We start from the raw sequence: 18,706 nt of genomic DNA on the forward strand, positions 1-18,706 counted from the left end.
AGCCCGTGCTCCGCAACAAGAGAAGCCACCGCAACGAGAAGCCTGTGCACCTCAACGAAGAGTAGCCCCTGCTCGCCGCAACTAGAGAAAGCCAGCGCACAGCACTGAAGACCCAATGCAGCCAAAAAATAAATTAAATAGGGCTTCCCTGGTGGCGCAATGGTTGGGAGTCCGCCTGCCGATGCAGGGGACACGGGTTCGTGCCCCGGTCCAGGAAGATCCCACATGCCGCGGAGTGGCTGGGACCGTGAGCCATGGCCGCTGAGCCTGTGCGTCTGGAGCCTGTGCTCCGCAACGGGAGAGGCCACAGCAGTGAGAGGCCCGCGTACCGCAAAAAAATAATTAATTAATAAAAATAAAACAAATAAATAAATTTTTTAAAAAAAGAAATAAGTGTAGTTGCAGAGAGGTCGTTCTAGTGACAGTGAGCTGACGCTACCCTCTTGGAGACCACCTCTTGCCCCTGTCTCCTTGCTCTCCAGGCTCTTTTCGTCTGTATTGCTCTTTAGTTGTTTCTCTGTTAGAGGCTGTGAGTATTTATTATGCTTGCTTATATAGGGCAGTGCCTGGTTTGGGGAAGGCAGCCTACATGGCTTTAGCCCATATCAGCGGAAAGAGAAAGCAATGTGAAAATCAGAATTGTGCAGATACACATATAAGACTTGATTAAGACCAAGCTTTTATTTGAATTTTTTATACAACGATGATGTCCTTTAGTACTTTGCTTTATTCTGGCTGTACAGCTGTTGTGTATTTTTTATTTTAATTAATGTGCTTTAGCTGGTGGAAAATATAAGATTTTTAAAGGACTTGGAATTAATTGTTTTCTCATTTTATATTTAGTCCTGCGGGAGAAAACTTTTTCTGTTCAATTTTAAGTCTTCTACAGCCATGTGTTGAGAACGGATCATCTCAGTTATTTAGAGTTAATTAACTCTATGCTGTTCTAACATGAGCAGTGCTTAGAATTGGAGCTTTTTTTTCTTTTTACTAATTGTTATTGTATTTTACCATATTATTACTCACGTTTGCTGATTCATCTTTGTCATTCTTTTTTTATATTTTATTTATTTTTATTTTTGGCTGCATTGGGTCTTAGTTGTGGCATGTGGGATCTTTTCGTTGTGGCACGCGGGCTCTTCATTGCAGCACGTGGGCTTCTCTCTAGTTGTGGCACACGGGTTCCAGAGTGTGAGGGCTCTATAGTTTGCAGCACGTGGGCTTAGTTGCCCCGCAGCATGTGGGATCTTAGTTCCCCGACCAGGGATCGAACCCACGTCCCCTGCATTGGAAGGCGGATTCTTAACCACTGGACTGCCAGAGAAGTCCCCTGTCATTTATTCTTTGAATAGGTTGAGAATATGATAAAAGTTATGTACTGTCTCCCAAAAAGCTCATACAGTGTTTTCACCTATAATTTCCAGGAGTCACAAGCACCAGGAAGCATTGTAGTGTGGGGTTATGAGGCTCTGCTCTAAATTTTTAGGTTATATTCTTGTCCCTTCTAGGTTCTTAATATTTGTCCTTCTTTACATTGCAAAATGTTTCAGGTGTTATATCTAAAATTATTTTCAAGTAAACTGTTTTGATCCTGTCACTGCGTTACTCTTCGGTTTTGGATATTACCCTCAGATCAGATAATTTACAATATTTACCTTTACTTTATGATATTTACTCTTCCCTTTTACCAGTACTTCACTTCTGTTCTGACTGTACATTCTCTTTTCTAGCCCAGTGTGCCTTCTGTTAGCCCTGTTGTACTAGCTTATCCTGTTTACACCTTTGTAAGTGTCACAGATGCCTTGGTCTATTACCATATCCCTCTCCTTTAAATCATAAAGGTCCATTATCCAAGAAAGTGTCTTCAGGTTTATTCTCTTTACCCTCTAGCATGCGAGTGAGGTGGGTCATGCAGGAACTCAGAGCCTAAACGATGATTTCATAGTAACAGTTTTAATATTGGTACTAATATAATTATATGAAGTTTTTTATTATAAGTTAAAAGAGTATCTAAACAACAGCCATGAATATTTAGAAACTAATTTCACACTAAACAAGGTGACAAAGTTCATCCGAGTCTTTAAATATTCAGAGTAACTCTTTGGGACTTCACTAGCAGTTCAAGTTTGGAGATTAGGGTTGCCTGAATCATTTCAGAACTTCAGGCTCTATTTTAGCCTACAAGTATCTGTTCCTTCTTTTTCCCTTTCTTCCCTAATCCTAGTTAAGATTTAACTAGGATTATTCTCTTGATTATAAAGAGCACAGGAGTAAATTCACCACCAAATAAATTTTAAAAGGGAAAGATTACCCAAGTGCTCGTTCTGTCCATGCCAACCCTTAAATGTGTATGTAACAACTTACCATAAACTGTAAGTTTTCAGTGGTTTTGTTTCTCATATAAGATTCAAAAATTCTTAAGGGTCAAGATAAGGATTTTTCTGAAGCATGCACCCAAAAACTTCGTATTTGGTACAGGCTCACTGTTGCCTTGGGCAAATGCTAACAATTCTGCTCACTTAGTATATGATTAACTGGCACAGTTTTATCCTGCTTTTGCCCTGTACATGAAGGCTAGATGTGGAAACTCGTGTATCCTCGTTGGATACCACCTGTCGTTAAAGGCAGAGAAGGGTGGTGAAGTTGAAGGGAAAAGGGGCTGAACGCTAGCAGTGCTGGCAGTAGAAGTGGGAAAGTGGGGATTCTCTTCAGCTTGTTTATTTAGCGGTTGTTTACTTTAGTTATGTTAGGTGCTACCTTAAACAAACAAACAAGCAAACAGTCTGTTTGGTTTTTCAGCCATTATATAGCAGATTCTATTATGGAATCTTTTAAAATCTTCACTGTTAAAGTATCTTCAGAAATTACTAAATGAGAGCATGGGTGTCTTACGAGCATGAAATATGTCCAAAGAATCAGGTGAAAGCAAAGAGGGAGATTCTGGCAAGTCCTTGCCAGGTCTTAAACGGTTTGTCCTGTGTTCATGGTTTACAGACACAAAGCAGAGCTTTATTGAATAGTAAATTAATTTGCCAAAATGTGTAATCATATATGTGCGTTACTCTTTTTGTGTCATGTAATCTATGTATTACTTTATTTACTGGTGATTTAATTTATAAACATCAACAGAAATGACATGCATCTTAGTACCTTTTTTGTAAAAGCAGTATCTTTATGTGTTTTGTCAATGCTTGGTAAAATGTTCAGCTCATCCCCTGCTCATTTGCTACAAATACATTTTAATCAAAACTTTTATCTTAGACATATTGTATTGTTATGTCCACAAACTCCAAGCGGAAGCTGAAAAGATCCGTTACAACCCAAGCCAAACATGATATAAGGCCTGAAATCCATCAGATCATTCAGATTTACGGACAGAAAGTGCGCAGCAGCTGGTGCAGCGTAGTTTCAGAGCATCTGTTTCTGAGATTCCATGGCTTGTGCAACAGGCGCAAAATGAGCAATATCCTTTTGGTACAGTTAACACTGCCACCCCCTGTCCACAGCTTTGCCTCTGTGCTCCTGTTATGAAGGCATTTTTAAAATCTAAAGTAATTAACAGTATGCAGTAATTTGTGGTTGTAATAAGAGGAAATAATTGTGTGCACACTTGGGTGCACTTGTACATACCTAGCTACCTAAAGATATTTTAATAAATTATTAATAGGGTTTAAAATACATAAGCACAAAACCCTTTCGCGTATTGGTTCAAGGACTGAAATCTATTTTTAAATTGTTATTTTTTTAATATCACACTTCAAGTTTGGAATTGGTTCCCATTCATAAAGATTCACTCATTCCTGGCACACTTTTTTAACCATTTAACATATTAACCAAAGGAAGGCATGCCGGGGGCAGACAGATGCAGTGCAGAGTCACCAGGGCTTTGATAAGCATTTACTGAGTCCTGTACACTCGCTCTAGGACACCCTAACCCAGAATGGGCACTGGGGGAGGGCTCTTAGAGGAGGGAGTACCGGAACCCTAACAAATGAAAGGGCCAGAAGCAGCTATCACACGCTTAGCTTCGTGAGGTTTAATTACCATCAGAAGCGGTTAGTGGTTATTTAATCTGTCTTCTGGAAAGATGTGCAGCAGAGGTTTATTAAAGCTCATCAGAGGTAGCAAGGCGAAAACTGAAGCTAAGGACACACCAGCAAACCCAGTCAGTTTCAGGAAAATTATGTTAGCAAAGACCAAAACTAAGGTTGACATTTAAAATTAGTACCGTATTTGTTTCGTACAAGACCAATTCATAAAAATAATAGTATCAATGGAATTTTAAAATAGAAATGTAATTTTTGTTTTTAATAGGAAATTGCATATCTGCCCCTTCAAGCTTTCATTATTTTCCCATTTATCCGAAGGTTTTCAAAAAATGTGTTCTATTTTGGGGATAAAATTTGTATGCAAGCAACGTGTTGCTGTTTGGGGTTTTTTGTTCTTGTTGTTTTTTTAACTAATTCCAGTCTTTGACCAAATTTTGTGTAGGGTTAGGGTGTGGGGCTTAAGGGACTTGGTGGTAGAGAGGCAAACTGCCGTCAGTATTCAGCCACAAGCTTTAGAAAGCCATCCTCACTCTGTGCTTCCTGTAAACCGAGGAAGCATGTAGCGGGGACAGTCTTTTGCTGGGGACTGGGGGTATGGAAGCCTGAGCGGATCATGGAGAATGTGGGAGCATGGGGGGAAAGCAATGCAAAATACTGTATGGATGAATCACTTTCCTTCTGGAATCCTAAACTATAAAATACATACAGCTACAGACTGCAGCTGTTGCCTGTGGAGGGATGGGAGAAAGGCGAGAAGGGGTCCTTTAATCCATCCCCTCTTCGCTCCACACTGTGTGTGTTGTAGGATATAATATCCTAAATGTTGTTAACCCTCATGGTAGCCTCTGTTTATGACTCAGCCCTTTGATAGCAGCACTTTCCCCAGGCATACTTGAAGTTCTCAGTTTTGAGGAGACTTTTTTGCATGGGTTTGTAAGGGTCCTGAAATTTAGATCGTAGCTTATATCACAAAAGGCTCCTTGTTAGGCTCTGCTGTACTTCTCAGTTGCCTGAAGAAGAGAGATCACAACCGAGATAAATTTGCTGATACCAGACCTGTTAGGAGTCTTCTATTTAAATTTAATTATATAATAATGAAAAATATTAGTTCGGTACATCTCTGTCTCTCTCTTTTTTTTTAGTTCCCTGTGCTATACAGTAAACCCTTGTTGTTTATCTATTTTATATATAGTGGTGTGTATCTGTTAATCCCATACTCCTAATTTATCCCTGCCCCCTTTCCACTTTTGTAACCATAGGTTCGTTTTCTATGTCTGTGAGTCTGTTTTTTTTTGTTGTTGTTGTTTGTTTTGTTTTTTATTTATTTTTGGCTGCGTTGGGTCTTTGTTGCTGCGTGTGGGCTTTCTCTAGTTGCAGTGAGCAGGGGCTGCTCTTCCTTGCGGTGCACGGGCTTCTCATTACGGTGGCTTCTCTTGTTGCGGTGCACGGGCTTTAGGCACGCAGGCTTCAGTAGTTGTGGCACGCGGGCTCAATAGTTGTGGCATACGGGCTTAGTTGCTCTGCAGCATGTGGGATCTTCCCGGACCAGGGCTCAAATCTGTGTCCGCCGCATTGGCAGGTGGATTCCTAACCACTGCACCACCAGGGAAGTCCCTGTTTCTGTTTTGTAAACAAGTTCATTTGTTTTTTAAGATTCCACATATAAATGGTGTCATATGATATTTGTCTGTCTCTGTCTGGCTTACTTCACTTAGTATGATAATCTCTAGGTCCATCCATGTTGCTGCAAATGGCATTATTTCATTCTTTTTTATGGCTGAATAATATTCCTTTGTGTATACATACCACATCTTCTTTATCCATCCATCTGTCGATGGACACTTGGGTTGCTCCCATGTCTTGACTGTTGTGAATAGTGCTTCTATGAACATTGTGGTACGTGTACATATCTCTCATTTTGAAAAGAAAGAAGTCAGAATGTCATGGTTGATAAGTAATATTGGAAAAGTAACTATCAGAGATTGGAATTTATCACTGTGGGACTTTCACGTTTGCTAAGTGCTTAGTGCTCCTTTCATACTTCTGTCTAGCATTCACCCACTTGTGTTAGGCCTCCCCCCACTAGAAAGGGGGTGTCTGTTCATGTGTCACTTTATACAGTGCTTGGTCGTAGGAGACATGTAATATTTATTAAATAAGTTGATACTGAATGGTTGTAGGAGCAGTTCACAGAGTAGTATTTCCCTTGCGAGTAGGGCAGTAGGCTAAAGCGACTCCATCATTTCTCAGGAGAAGCTTTACTTAGTTGCTCCCAGTTTTCCCAGGAATGACTTTTGTCTCCCTCACTAATACTCTGTCATTTTGTAGAATTTATCGTGAAGCATAGCTTATGCAGTGAATAGTTCTAATTTACTCTGGTAGTATTTTGTTTCATGTACAATAAAAACTCCCTGATTCAGAGTGAAATGGAAAAGTTCTGTCTAATGACTGAAAATTTCCAGTTGTGAAGTTTTCTTTAAGAAGAAAAGATATTCTTTAATTACACTACAGAAAGTTCAAAGACAACAAAACAATTACATTTTATCCAGATTACTGCAAATTCCAAAATAAAAACCGCAAATGAATAGGTTTTACTACACTTTGCCTGATGCAATGTATATCTGTTGGGCATACTGAAAGCATTGTAAGGAAGGGCTTTTCTTTTCCCACTTTTTTTCATTAGAAATGTAGAGACCAAAGAATGTTCAACAAAGAACAGAACACTTTTTCCAATTTGTCACTTCATGGATGAAAAGTAGAGACAGAATGGTGAAGCACCTGTTGCTTTAAAGGCAATAAACTAGTGAAATGTTTTCACAGAAGTCATCAGCTTTCAAAGATCTCTTTTATCTAGTTCATATCACTCATTGCTCTTAATTCCTTTGTCACATTTTTTACTGCATTACAAGTAATCCTTGAAAGCCATGGAGCATTTTACATTTAACCGGAACCATGTGGACGGTTCTCACATGTTGAGGATAGCTCCAGTCCCAGCTTTGATTCTGCCCCTCCTCTCCCATACATTTAGCTTTAGATGCAGGTTTGAGAAGCAAATCTAGTGGTACTGGGACGGACTCATCCCCGCTCCCATCACTTTCCACCCAGTCCCGGGAGGTTTAGGGGCAGAGCCCCCAGCAGACCCTCAGCAGTGCTTTGATCTCCACAAGCACATTCCATAGGCTCCTCTTCTTCCTGAGGCCGACAGGGTTGAGTCCAAGTAACTTAGGATATCTCCTTCAGGTAAACATTAAGATTGGTACCGTTTAGTCCATTCCTACTGAATAGTTCTCCTGCACTGCAATAAATAAGTTGGAGTGAAGAGGGGCAAAAAAAATTCTCCCCAGCCTTTCGGGTTGAATAGCTTGAGAATGTTACCCCCTCACACTGCTTTCATTTCCTCACTTAGTATACAAGGGTGATGTGTGTCTTTTAAGCATTATCTTAGAACCACATCTTGCTTAATCATTTACTGTGTCATTTTTTTGTACTATCTTCTCTGAGAACCGCTTTTAAGAGGTTGAATCCAGCAATAAGGGCATCATAGTTCTAACCTTACTTAGATTTTCTAACATCTGCCTTATTTAGGTTTTCTGAAAGAACTAAAACTGACCAATCTCCCCCGAGGTCTTCTAGGATTATTCAAACCTGAGTATATTCACATAGGGCAGTGGCAGATAGGGTAGTAAATTCAGGTCTTTGAGGGTTTCAGTGAGGTTTTCCCACGCTGTTTTTGAGCAAATCTGTTGCTGATTTGTTCTCTGTCTTCCTGAAGTACAGCAGTTTTCATGTTGAATCCTTGGTGTCTGTCACACATGTGGATATTCTTTTCCCTAAATGCTTTTCTCTGTGCTTTTCTTCTGCCTTCTATGTGGTTTTTTTTCCTATCCGTAGTTTGTGTATTTTCTGCAGTGTTGGTTCTAGTCTTTCCTGTTTCTTAGAGCTTCTCGTTTCATACTGGCATCTTTCGTGTCTACTCCGCTTGTGCGGCTGGGCTGGCTCCCTTTCAGAGGCCTCTGTCATCTTGCATCTTATCTTTGCTCTCGGATGTTTAAAGTGCATCGATCACGTCTTTTGTTTTCTGTGATTTTTTTCTGCTTTCTTTCAGAATTTGATTTTCATTGTTGTTTCCTATTGCTCTGCATTTTCCCAGAGAATTTGGACAGGCCCAACATCAGGTTTTAAACAGATGGTCTAGCCAGGTACGTTATTTGCCAAGGACATTGTGAGTGTATAAGCTTGACCCTTTCCATCTTGAACTGAGCACTCTTTACCTTCACATCAGAACATTAGCTGCAGAGCAGGATGTTCATAGTTTCCATGGACTGTGGGTCAGTCTGCTGCCTGCGGGACTGGAGGAGGAGCGAGGTGTGTCCTGGCTCTCCTCTGGGCGTTCTGCCTTCCTGCCACGCTGGGGGTTAGCGCATCCCCAGGGGTGGCCTTTGCGATTCCCCCTGTTTGGAGTGCCTGCCCCTTTAGAGAAGTGCCCTCGGACATAGTTGCTGGCTTTTTGGTCAGCGTGGCTGTGGACGCAGTATTTTCCTCTGCCCAGCCGTGCCCGGCATCCTCTGCTGATGCCAGCCCTCCTTTGACAGGACGCAGGAGGGGAAAGAGGCATGTGCTGGGTCTCTAGTGACAGCAGCGAGTGACAGGGGTTTCCGGGGGGACTCCCCACGGTCCTCTCTGGCCTGCACATCCCTGCACTTGGGAGCTCTCAGTGACAGCGTTACCCCTGCAGGTTAGAGGTAGTCACCTTCCACAGTGCACCTTCCTGCCATCTGCTCCACAGCTGTCTGCGATCCCAGTGTGAGGGGGCCCCCGGAGGCGTGCAGTGCACACACCCAGGCCCAGCTGCCCCATCCGCAAGGGATTCCAGAATCTCGTCCTCTCGTTCCATCACACTCTGGGGGAGGAAACTAGTTTTCATTCCTAGTACTGTCGTGCAGGTGGGTCAGCATTATCAGTATCTATCAATAGAAGATCTTTCTAGAACAGTTTAGAGTGGGAGGTAGGAGCTAGCATCAGCATGGCTGTCCTTATTTTCTGGTTTTCATTCTGGTTCTTTGTCAGGTTTTGGGACGGAGATTTTAAGAAGTTTTACTTACTGCTTTCTCATCAATTTATGGTTTTGTTTTTTTTGTTGTTTTTGTTTTTGTTGTTTTTAATGACCCTTTGATTGCATTAAGAGTTAACTCAGGAAGGTACATTATACCTTTTTCTTTTTTTAGCATAGAGAAAGGACCTTCCCAAATTTTATTTGCAAGTGGATAATCGTATAGATTGAGAGTGAAAACCAAAAATCCAAAGGGAAAAAGAAAACTTGTTTTTTGTAGCAGAGCCTATAAAAGCTGGAGGTTCCGGGACTTCTCTGGTAGTCCAGTGGGTAAGACTCCACACTCCCAATGCCAGGGCCTGTGTTCAATTCCTGGTTGGGGAACGAGATCCCACATGCATGCTGCAACCAAGAGTCCGCATTCTGCAACTAAAAAAAACAATCGCACATGCCGCAACTAAAGATCCCACGTGCTGCAGTGAAGATCCTGCGTGCTGTAACTAAGACCCGATGCAGCCTAAATAAATAAATAAATATTTTTAAAAATAAAAGCTGGAGGTTCCGAGTTCCTCCAGTGCTGGTATTCTCACCATACCCTTGAAACGGCTCCTGGAATTTAACAGATTTTTAGACGTGCATAGCAACATTTATTTATATCCTATATCAACTACTTAAAATTATGGTTTGCCTTATGATACCTTTTATGTTTGAAAGGAATTGATTTAGCCCTAGGAGATGACATTCAGATTTCTCCTGACATCCTGAAACCTAGGTGTCAGCATATTGAATGGCTATTTGTATAGATGCTTTTCCTGTAAGTGAGAGCTCATCATGACTAAGAATACACTAGTAGTAAGTTTTTTTAAAAGTGACTGTTAACAGTGTTGGAAGATGAAAAGATTTGTATCCTGTGGTCTAATTTTATATGACATGTAATAGTGTTTATGACGAGCCCGAACTATGTCTACTTGTATTTTTCTGAAAGACACTGTGCTTTTACTCACAGTTCTAATCATTTTCAGTTTATATAAGCGTGGCCCTGGTATTTTTATGTAACATACATTCTACAAAGTGCTTTGGATATATATAGTAGATTAGAGAGTAATGCTGAGTTTATACAGCGTCAGTGGGGTATGAGTTATGCCCTGTAAGTGAATCTTCCAGACAACTAAAATTACCCTCGTAAGTAATAAAACATCTTTTTTTAATGCAAGATTTACATTAAAAACAGTTAAGCTACATTACACATTTTTAACAAAATGTTCCCTACATAATTAGCAATTTCTAAGTGACTGAAGACCATCATCACATAAATAGACCTAGTGGCTGTTTGTTGGTCGTCATGACATAGATTGATCCAGACTATTGTGGCCAGGTCTGGCTTCTTTAATTTTTCTCTCCTGTCTCACTTTCAGGCTGTAAGATCTCCCTTCTGCCACTAGTATACTTGACTCTAGCATTTGTAATGTAATGTTTCTAATATGCTGGGGTTTTGAGACTGAAAAGTCAAGCGTATTGGATGGATGTGTAGACTAAGTGCTGAATCATGGTATGAGATATCCTGCAGCATCAGCCGTGTACCTTCCAGTGTCTTCCGTCTACGCTGGCTCTTGTGTGAATTAAAAGAAAATGCCCACATCCAAGACGGTCTTCCTGGTGCACTGTGTCTGCCCTTCTCCCCTTCTGTCCATTTTGGTCGCGTCCCCCAGAGACTCTCTGCCCCCTGGACCTGCTGCCCAGACCTCAAGACTGGCTGTAGCACGCTTTGCTCTACTGTTGCTCCCGGTCTTGGCGACTCCTCACCGTTTGCAGCCCAGGTCCCATTTCTCCTGGCCTGGGATGCCTTTGTTAAGTCTTCCAATTAACAAGGCAGTTAATTGGTCCTCTCTCTGCCTTCTCCTACAATTTTTTACATATTTCTGTTAGAGCATTTGTTTGAATTACGACGATCATGATAGTAATGGCTGACCTTCCAGAGCACGTAGTATGTGTATTATTTCATTGAACCACACGGTTTATAAAAGACCCTTTAAGTAGATACTACTGTCTTCTTCATTTTACAGATTAGTTAGGGAGAAGTCACAGTTCGAACTTGGCCAAGTGACAGAGCTGGGATTTAAGTCCAGGCAGCTTGATTCCTGTTTCCTCACTGTTCGTGAGTCAGCTGATAATTGGTCCTAGGTCACATACCTAGTGAGTGACAGAACTGGAATTTGCATCCAGGGTAGTTTGACCTTGGAGCCAGTGCTCTGAATTGTTTGTTTGCTCTCCAGCATTCCCTTTTGTGAGCTCCTTAAAGGCCGAGACCTCACAGTGTCCATCTGTATATCTGCAGAACAGTGACACATAACAGGTTCTTAAATGTTTGAAGATGAATTTGTGGACTTTTTCACCGCCTGGTATGGAGCAGTACTAACGGCACTAAGCTGGGCATCTGCCCTTGTGTTGTCTCAGATAGAATTGGTTATTCCTCCCCATCCTCCGCATCCACACTGATCCTCTACCTGCACTTAACCAAACTCAAACTCAGTTTACCAAGCACAACTGACCACAGATACGCCACATGTACACATATCTGTGAGAGAGAGACAGGGGAAACGAGAGAGAAGAATGAGTGCCCAAAACCATATGGTCAGTTCAAGGAATACGCAAGCAGCAGCAACAGAAAAAAGCCACCTGAAACGTGCGCGGGAAGGAGGGGAGAGACAGGAGGATGTGGGCAGAGAGAGCATGCTCACGTGAGCAGGAGAGCACCAGGGGAGAGGATGGAAGGGTTGGGGGCAGACAGACATTGTTAATTCTTGATGTTAAATCCATCCATCGGAGCTTTGATCGTAGTGGTCATACATGTGAAGTATGGCAAGAATAAACTTTATAGATAAAAGATTCAAAATGCCAATTGATCTTCCAAATTCTGCGAAGTAAGCATAAATATATAATACACATCAATTTGTGGTCCTTTAAAATTCAACTGCTGTATGACAAAGGGGACTTAAAGAAAATTGATTTGTTGGTTCGTCAACTTGGAATTAGAAAGGCTCTGGAAATTTCAGAACAATACTCTTCTTTCCTCTGCGTAAATTTTGCTGTAGCGAAGAATTGTGTTCATAACATCCTACTTATTTTAAATTTTATTGAACAAGGGAAACAATACATGTCATTTAGGAAATGGACAACTCTTAGCCCAGGTCTTAAGGATGGCTAATTCTAGTTCTATTCTTTGTTATTCTCTAGAGCCTAACTTAAATCCCACTCTTTTTATGAAAACTTTCTCAACTGTCATTACCCACACTGATTTCTCTATTTTCCTAGTTTATGTAATCCTTAGAGGAGCGGGCATAGGATAGTGGTTGAGCTGAGGTTGTCATATTGCCTCTATGCTATCCGCTGACTTGCCATGTTAACCCAGGCAAGCTGGTTAACCTTGACAAGCTTTGGTTTCTTCTTTTGTAAAATGAGGCTGATAAAATGAAGTCTCCTATTGGGGTCATTGTGAAGGTTGAGTGGGACCATGTATGTAAAGATTTTAGCACCCTACCTTGCATGTGTTTAATTCACATTAGCTCTATTGTTAGTGTTTATTACTGTCCTGTTGCCCCTTTGATTAGTATGTGTCCTGTCTCTTCCTGGAGTGCCCTCACACTAGCAGATGCTTGATTACGTATTTACTTGGGAGGTCGGCGGGTAGAAGTTACGATGAAGGGAAAGACTCTAGTAGTAAGAGGTGGTGACTTGGAGGCTTCCACTATATATTGCATAAGGGAAATGGTGGGATTAGTATCTACACAGGTGATGGCCTCCAACTGATAGCTGTGTCCTCAGTAAGCAGTGTGAGAGGTGGTGGAAAAGAATAGAAAAAGGAGAGACATTGCTAGTGCTGGCAAAGGGAGTTGCAGGATTTGGGGGTAGTAGAATAGGTTTATTTATACTATGAAGTAGCAGAAATTAAAGGTATGACACCAGGTTGAGTTGTAAGGATGTTAGTAGGGGGTCGTTAGATAGTTTTATGCCACATCGCCTACTGGTAGAGGATCATGGTGGTGGGCAAATGTGGAGGTCATTTGCTTGTAAGTGACCTTCTAAATTCATGGGCTACAATTCATATGGCAGTTTCAAGTTCAGAAATCAACCCAGGGAAGGGAGCTTTAGTTTCTACCTTTTCTTGTTCATTGGGGAGGATATTTAACCAAAATCGGAAGGGATGGCAACCCAATCAACCATTATCTGAAATGGCACTGCCCAGGGGGCCTCCCTGGTGGTCCAGTGGTTGGGACTTCACCTTCCATTTCAGGGGGTGTGGGTTCAGTCCCTGGTCGGGGAGCTAAGATCCCACATGCCTTGCAGCCAAATAACCAAAACATAAAACAGAAGCAATATTGTAACAAATTCAGTAAAGGGTTTAAAAATATTTTTAAAATAAAAATAAAATGACACTTCCCAGAATAATTGACTCTTCTCAAGAATCTTCAGAAATGTTACGCTTATGCAAGTTATAGACGCATACAAGTGTATAGAACATGGTAACCATGAGATGGAGGAATAGTTTTCATGTCTTGCTGCAAGAGAGTGGGAGGTTTGTGTTTTTACTTGTTGGTCATTTTCAGTATAGATTAGGACCAGGAAAGAGGAAGATTGCCACAAGATAGAGGACAGCATGAAAACCAAAAGAGACAGAATAACGATCCATCCTGTTATGAGAGCACTTGAGGAGGATAAATGAGTAATTGGCCCCTTTTAGTTGGTTGAAGTTTAGAAAGAAGAATATGTTTGTTTGCATAAAAGGGATTAAGTGGTTGGTAAAAGATATTTTTTTAACTAGTCATGAACAACTTAGATACAAGATAATATAAAAGAGCCAGCATTGGGACTTCCCTGGCGGTCCAGTGGTTAAGACTCCGCACTTCCACTGCAGAGGGCACGGGTTCAATCCCTGGTGGGGGAACTAAGATCCCAGATGCCGTGTGGCGTGGCCAATAAATAAATAATTTTTTTTAAGAACCAACATTTATTTAAAGATTTGGAAATTCATATACCTATTTCTATATAGATTATTTACCTTTTAAAATCTAATAGACTATATATTAACATTAGTATAATAAACACAAATATTCTTTAAGCTAATAATGTATATATCCGTGTTTAACTTCTTCAGCTCTTCAATACACTGTATTACTCTTGTATCTAGGACTTTGCCAGTGCTGTGACATTTACTGAGAAGACTCTTACCCCTCTCCCTTCCCTATCCCATCTGTATACTTTCTGTAAATTCACTGCCAAGGCACTTAGTACATTCTAGTAGGAATTACTGTTTGTCTTGTTTACCACTGTTTTCCTACAAATACTATCCATTTGATAATATATCAAATGATAATTTATCTACTTCATGTATAAAATGTTCAGAAAATATTAATAAAATTCAATTTTCTGATGACTGAGATAAGAGTATCGACTCATATAATTAAGACATGCCCCTTGAGTTATTTTTATAGTAGTAATTTAAGGGGAAAGAAAAGGAAAGACATGAAGAGGCAAGATCTGGAGAAGACAGGGCACTCTCAGTGCAGTATTATTGAGTGTTCTGTATACGGCCAGTATTCTGGTAGGCACTCAAGGAAGCCAGTTGTCAAACTGGGGAGAGAGAATTAATACTGGTTAGAGGACTGAGATCAGCTAAAGGGAGCTGTTGACGGCTTTGAATTTGGAGCTTTAAGCAACCGGAATTGCCGTTTTTCCCCATTTCACTCCACTCAGCACTTACTGAACATGACTTGTGTGTCAGCATGGAAAGGAAGCGATGTGTCCAGGAAGGATGTCGTGGTCTGATTTAGCTTGTTACCTTCAGGAAAGCGGTCCCGAGTGCCAGTGTGCTCTTGGATTTCACAGATGACATGTTCTGAGTCAAGGTTCCTATTTTGACCTTGGCACGTGTGCTGACTGGTATGTCGTCTTCTTCCAGGCTGCCTAGGGCACAGTGCCTAGCCATGGGTAGGAGGGTAGTTGTGGTAGTTAAGAGATTGAAACACTTTTGAGTCAGACACACCTGGTTTTTTATCCTGGCTCTGCATTTACTTTACAGTTTTCATATCTACTGTAGTATCTACTGTTCAGTTACTGTGAGGATTAACTAAATAGTCCACGGAGGGTACTTAACTAGTACAGTGCCTAGCACATAGTAAGTGCTCCGTGAAAGGTTAGCAATAAATATTTCAGTATCGTCTCTATCAGCATTTGGGTCAAGGCCCAGGTCCCATTGTCTAAGGTACAGACTCTGACAGTAACAATATCTTAGCCATTCTTCTTCTCTTAGCACTGTGCACCCATGATGTTAATATATTCCTAAAATCAGGGCCACTGATCAGAATGGATGTACTTCATCTTTACATGATCTGCTGCCGTCCTGTCTCCCTGAGCTTCTCTTCCGCCATACCACCCTTGAGCACACCACGCTTGTTCCTGTCCCATGGTCTGTCTTCTTTCTTTACCTCCTCCTTGGAATGCTCTCCCTCCAGAGCCCAAGCCCACAAGGCCTGCCTCATTTAGTCTCGTTGAATGTCACCTGTTCGGAAAGGCTCTCCTTGTCCATCCCAATGAAATATTACTTTTTAAAAAAATTTATTTATTTTATTTATTTATTTTTGCCTCCGTTGGGTCTTCGTTGCTGTGCGCGGGCTTTCTCTAGTTGCGGCGAGTGGAGGCTACTCTTCGTTGCAGTGCACGGGCTTCTCATTGCAGTGGCTTCTCTTGTTGTGGAACACGGGCTCTAGGCGTGCGGGCTTCAGTAGTTGCGGCACACGGGCTCCGTAGTTGTGGCTCGAGGGCTCTAGAGCGCAGGTTCAGTAGTTGTGGCGCACGGGCTTAGTTGCTCCGCGGCATGTGGGATCTTCCCGGACCAGGACTCGAACCCGTGTCCCCTGCATTGGCAGACGGATTCTCAACCACTGCACCACCAGGGAAGCCCCGAAATGTTACTAATCACTTTCTTATCCTGCTTTATATCTCTTCATGGCACTTCTTAGTGTCTTATATTATTTTATACATTTATTCGTTAATTGTCATTCTCCTGTTTGGGAATGCAGGTTCCTCAGGTTAGCCTCATCACTGCTCTGTTTTCAGTGCCTGTGCACTCAGTAAATATCTGTTCAGTAAATGACTTCAAAGTTTGGAGGTTGTTATACCTAAACACTAAAATTACTCTTTAAAGATTATTGTAGAAGTAGCTAAGTTGGGGACTGATACTGAAAAAAATCTGAAATTGCAATTTCTTTTTCTTTTAGGAAAGTGTGGACTCTGGAGAGATGAAAGGGAAACCGTCTCCTCGTAAACAGCGCTTCATGCAGTTTTCCTCACTGGAACACGGGGGAGAGTATTACATGACACCACGGGACTTCCTCTTCTCAGTAATGTTTGACCAAATCGAACGTAAGTTGTGTTTTTGTTTTTTAAGTTAAAAAAATCAAATATTAGGGCTGAAAAACCTCTGTTTTATAGAATTGGTAACAGCTTTTCTTCATCTTAATTATCATCATTCTTTGTACCATGCGTTTACTTAATTATTTAGACTTTCAACCCTTGTGAGACTAAACTTTTATTTATTTATTTATCTAAGAAATAGTTGCTTTGTATGTGGGTTTTTCTAAAAAGAGGAAAAGGGCTTCCCTGGTGGCGCAGTGGTTGAGAGTCCGCCTGCCGATGCAGGGCACACGGGTTCGTGCCCCGGTCCGGGAAGATCCCACATGCCGCAGAGCGGCTGGGCCCACGAGCCATGGACGCTGAGCCTGCGCGTCCGCAGCCTGTGCTCCGCAACGGGAGAGGCCACAGCAGTGAGAGGCCCGCGTACCGCAAAAAAAAAAAAAAAAAGTATCCTAAAGAGAGGGAAAAAATAGGTAAGTTTTTAAATGTCACTAAATAAGTTCTTAATAGGGTAACTAATTCATCCAAGATGTTACGTTTTGGTGGTGTTGATGTTTTAAATTGGGCAAAAAAAAGAAACTAGGTTAGAGCAATTAGGAGGGTCACACAAGGGGTGGGGTGGTGATGGGATGAACTGGGTGATTGGGATTGACATGTATACACTGATGTGGATAAAATGGATGACTAATAAGAATGGTAGCCTAATGGTAGCCAAGTAAACATAGAACCTCACACCAAAGGCCTATTTACTGCAGTAATGTTTACCCAGCACATCATATCTGGCTCTCAACAGTAAAATCAAGTGGTATGCTAAACGGCAAAAAGCGTCATCTGAAGAGGCAAAAGCAAACATCAGAACCTGATTCAAATATAGCAGATATTTTGGAATTGTCAGACCAGGAATTCTGAATAACCATAATATACTGAGGACTCTAAAAGGAAGAGTTCACAACATATAATAACAGATGGGTAATGTAAACCGAGATAGGGGAACTCTTAGAGTCAAAAGGAAATGTTAGAAATAAAAACCTCTGTAACAGAGATGAAGAATGCCTTTGATGGTCTCATCAGAATAATCCTCTGGGCCCAGAAAATAATTGGTGATCTTGAAGGTATGTCAGTCAAAACTTCCCAAACTGAAAAGAAAAAAGACTGGAAAAAACAATATTCAGAAACTGTGGTATAATTCAAAAAGTGTAACATGCCCATAATGGCAATACCAGAAAGAGAAGAAAGAACAGAAGAAATATTTGTAGTATTAACAGCTGAGAATTTTCCAAAATTATTAACAAACACCAAACCACAGATTCAAGAAACTCACAGAATACCAAGCAGGATTAATACAAAAATAAACTCAAAATGGATACCAAGCAGGATGAATACAAAAATAAACTCAAAAGGCCTAAATGTGGGATTGATACTATGAAATTCCTAGAGGAAAATGTAGGCAGAACACTCTTTGACATAAATCACAGCAATATCTTTTTGGATTTGTCTCCTAGAGTAATGGAAATAAAAATAAACAAATGGGACATAATGAAACTTAATAGCTTTTGCACAGCAAAGGAAACCATAAACAAAACAAAAAGACAACCTACAGAATGAGAGAAAATATTTGCAAACAATATGACTGACAAGGAATTAATCTCCAAAATATACAAGCAGCTCAATATCAAAAAAACAAACAACCCAATCAAAAAATGGGCAGAAGATCTAAATAGACATTTCTCCAAAGAAGATATACAGATTGCCAGCAAACACATGAAAAGATGCTCAACATCACTAATCATGAGAGAAATGCAAATCAAAACTACAATGAGGTATCACCTCACACCAGTCAGAATGGCCATCATCAAAAAATCTACAAACAGGGCTTCCCTGGTGGCGCAGTGGTTGAGAGTCCGCCTGCCAATGCAGGGGACATGGGTTCGTGCCCCAGTCCGGGAAGATCCCACATGCCGCAGAGCGGCTAGGCCCATGAGCCATGGCGGCTGAGCCTGCGCGTCTGGAGCCTGTGTTCCGCAACGGGAGAGGCCACAACAGTGAGAGGCCCATGTACCACACACAAAAAAAAAAATCTACAAACAGTAAATGCTGGAGAGGGTGTGGAGAAAAGGGAACCCTTTGGCACTGTTGGTGGGAATGTAAATTGGTGCAGCCACTGTGGAGAACAGTAGGGAGGTTCCTCAGAAAACTG

The 18,706-nt window shown here is 41.3% G+C and overlaps 1 protein-coding gene across 1 annotated transcript in view; it reads left to right on the forward strand.

The window, feature by feature from the left end:
• MICU2 (mitochondrial calcium uptake 2) overlaps nt 1–18,706 on the forward strand; it is an 84,690-nt gene that overhangs the window by 12,167 nt on the left and 53,817 nt on the right. The window contains exon 2 of the mRNA XM_067713754.1: nt 16,374–16,518. Within this exon, the coding sequence (XP_067569855.1) occupies nt 16,374–16,518 (145 nt within the window). The remainder of the gene's footprint in view (nt 1–16,373; nt 16,519–18,706) is intronic.

The sequence above is a fragment of the Pseudorca crassidens genome, chromosome 18 (assembly GCF_039906515.1).
Source record: "Pseudorca crassidens isolate mPseCra1 chromosome 18, mPseCra1.hap1, whole genome shotgun sequence".
Lineage (NCBI taxonomy): Eukaryota > Metazoa > Chordata > Mammalia > Artiodactyla > Delphinidae > Pseudorca > Pseudorca crassidens.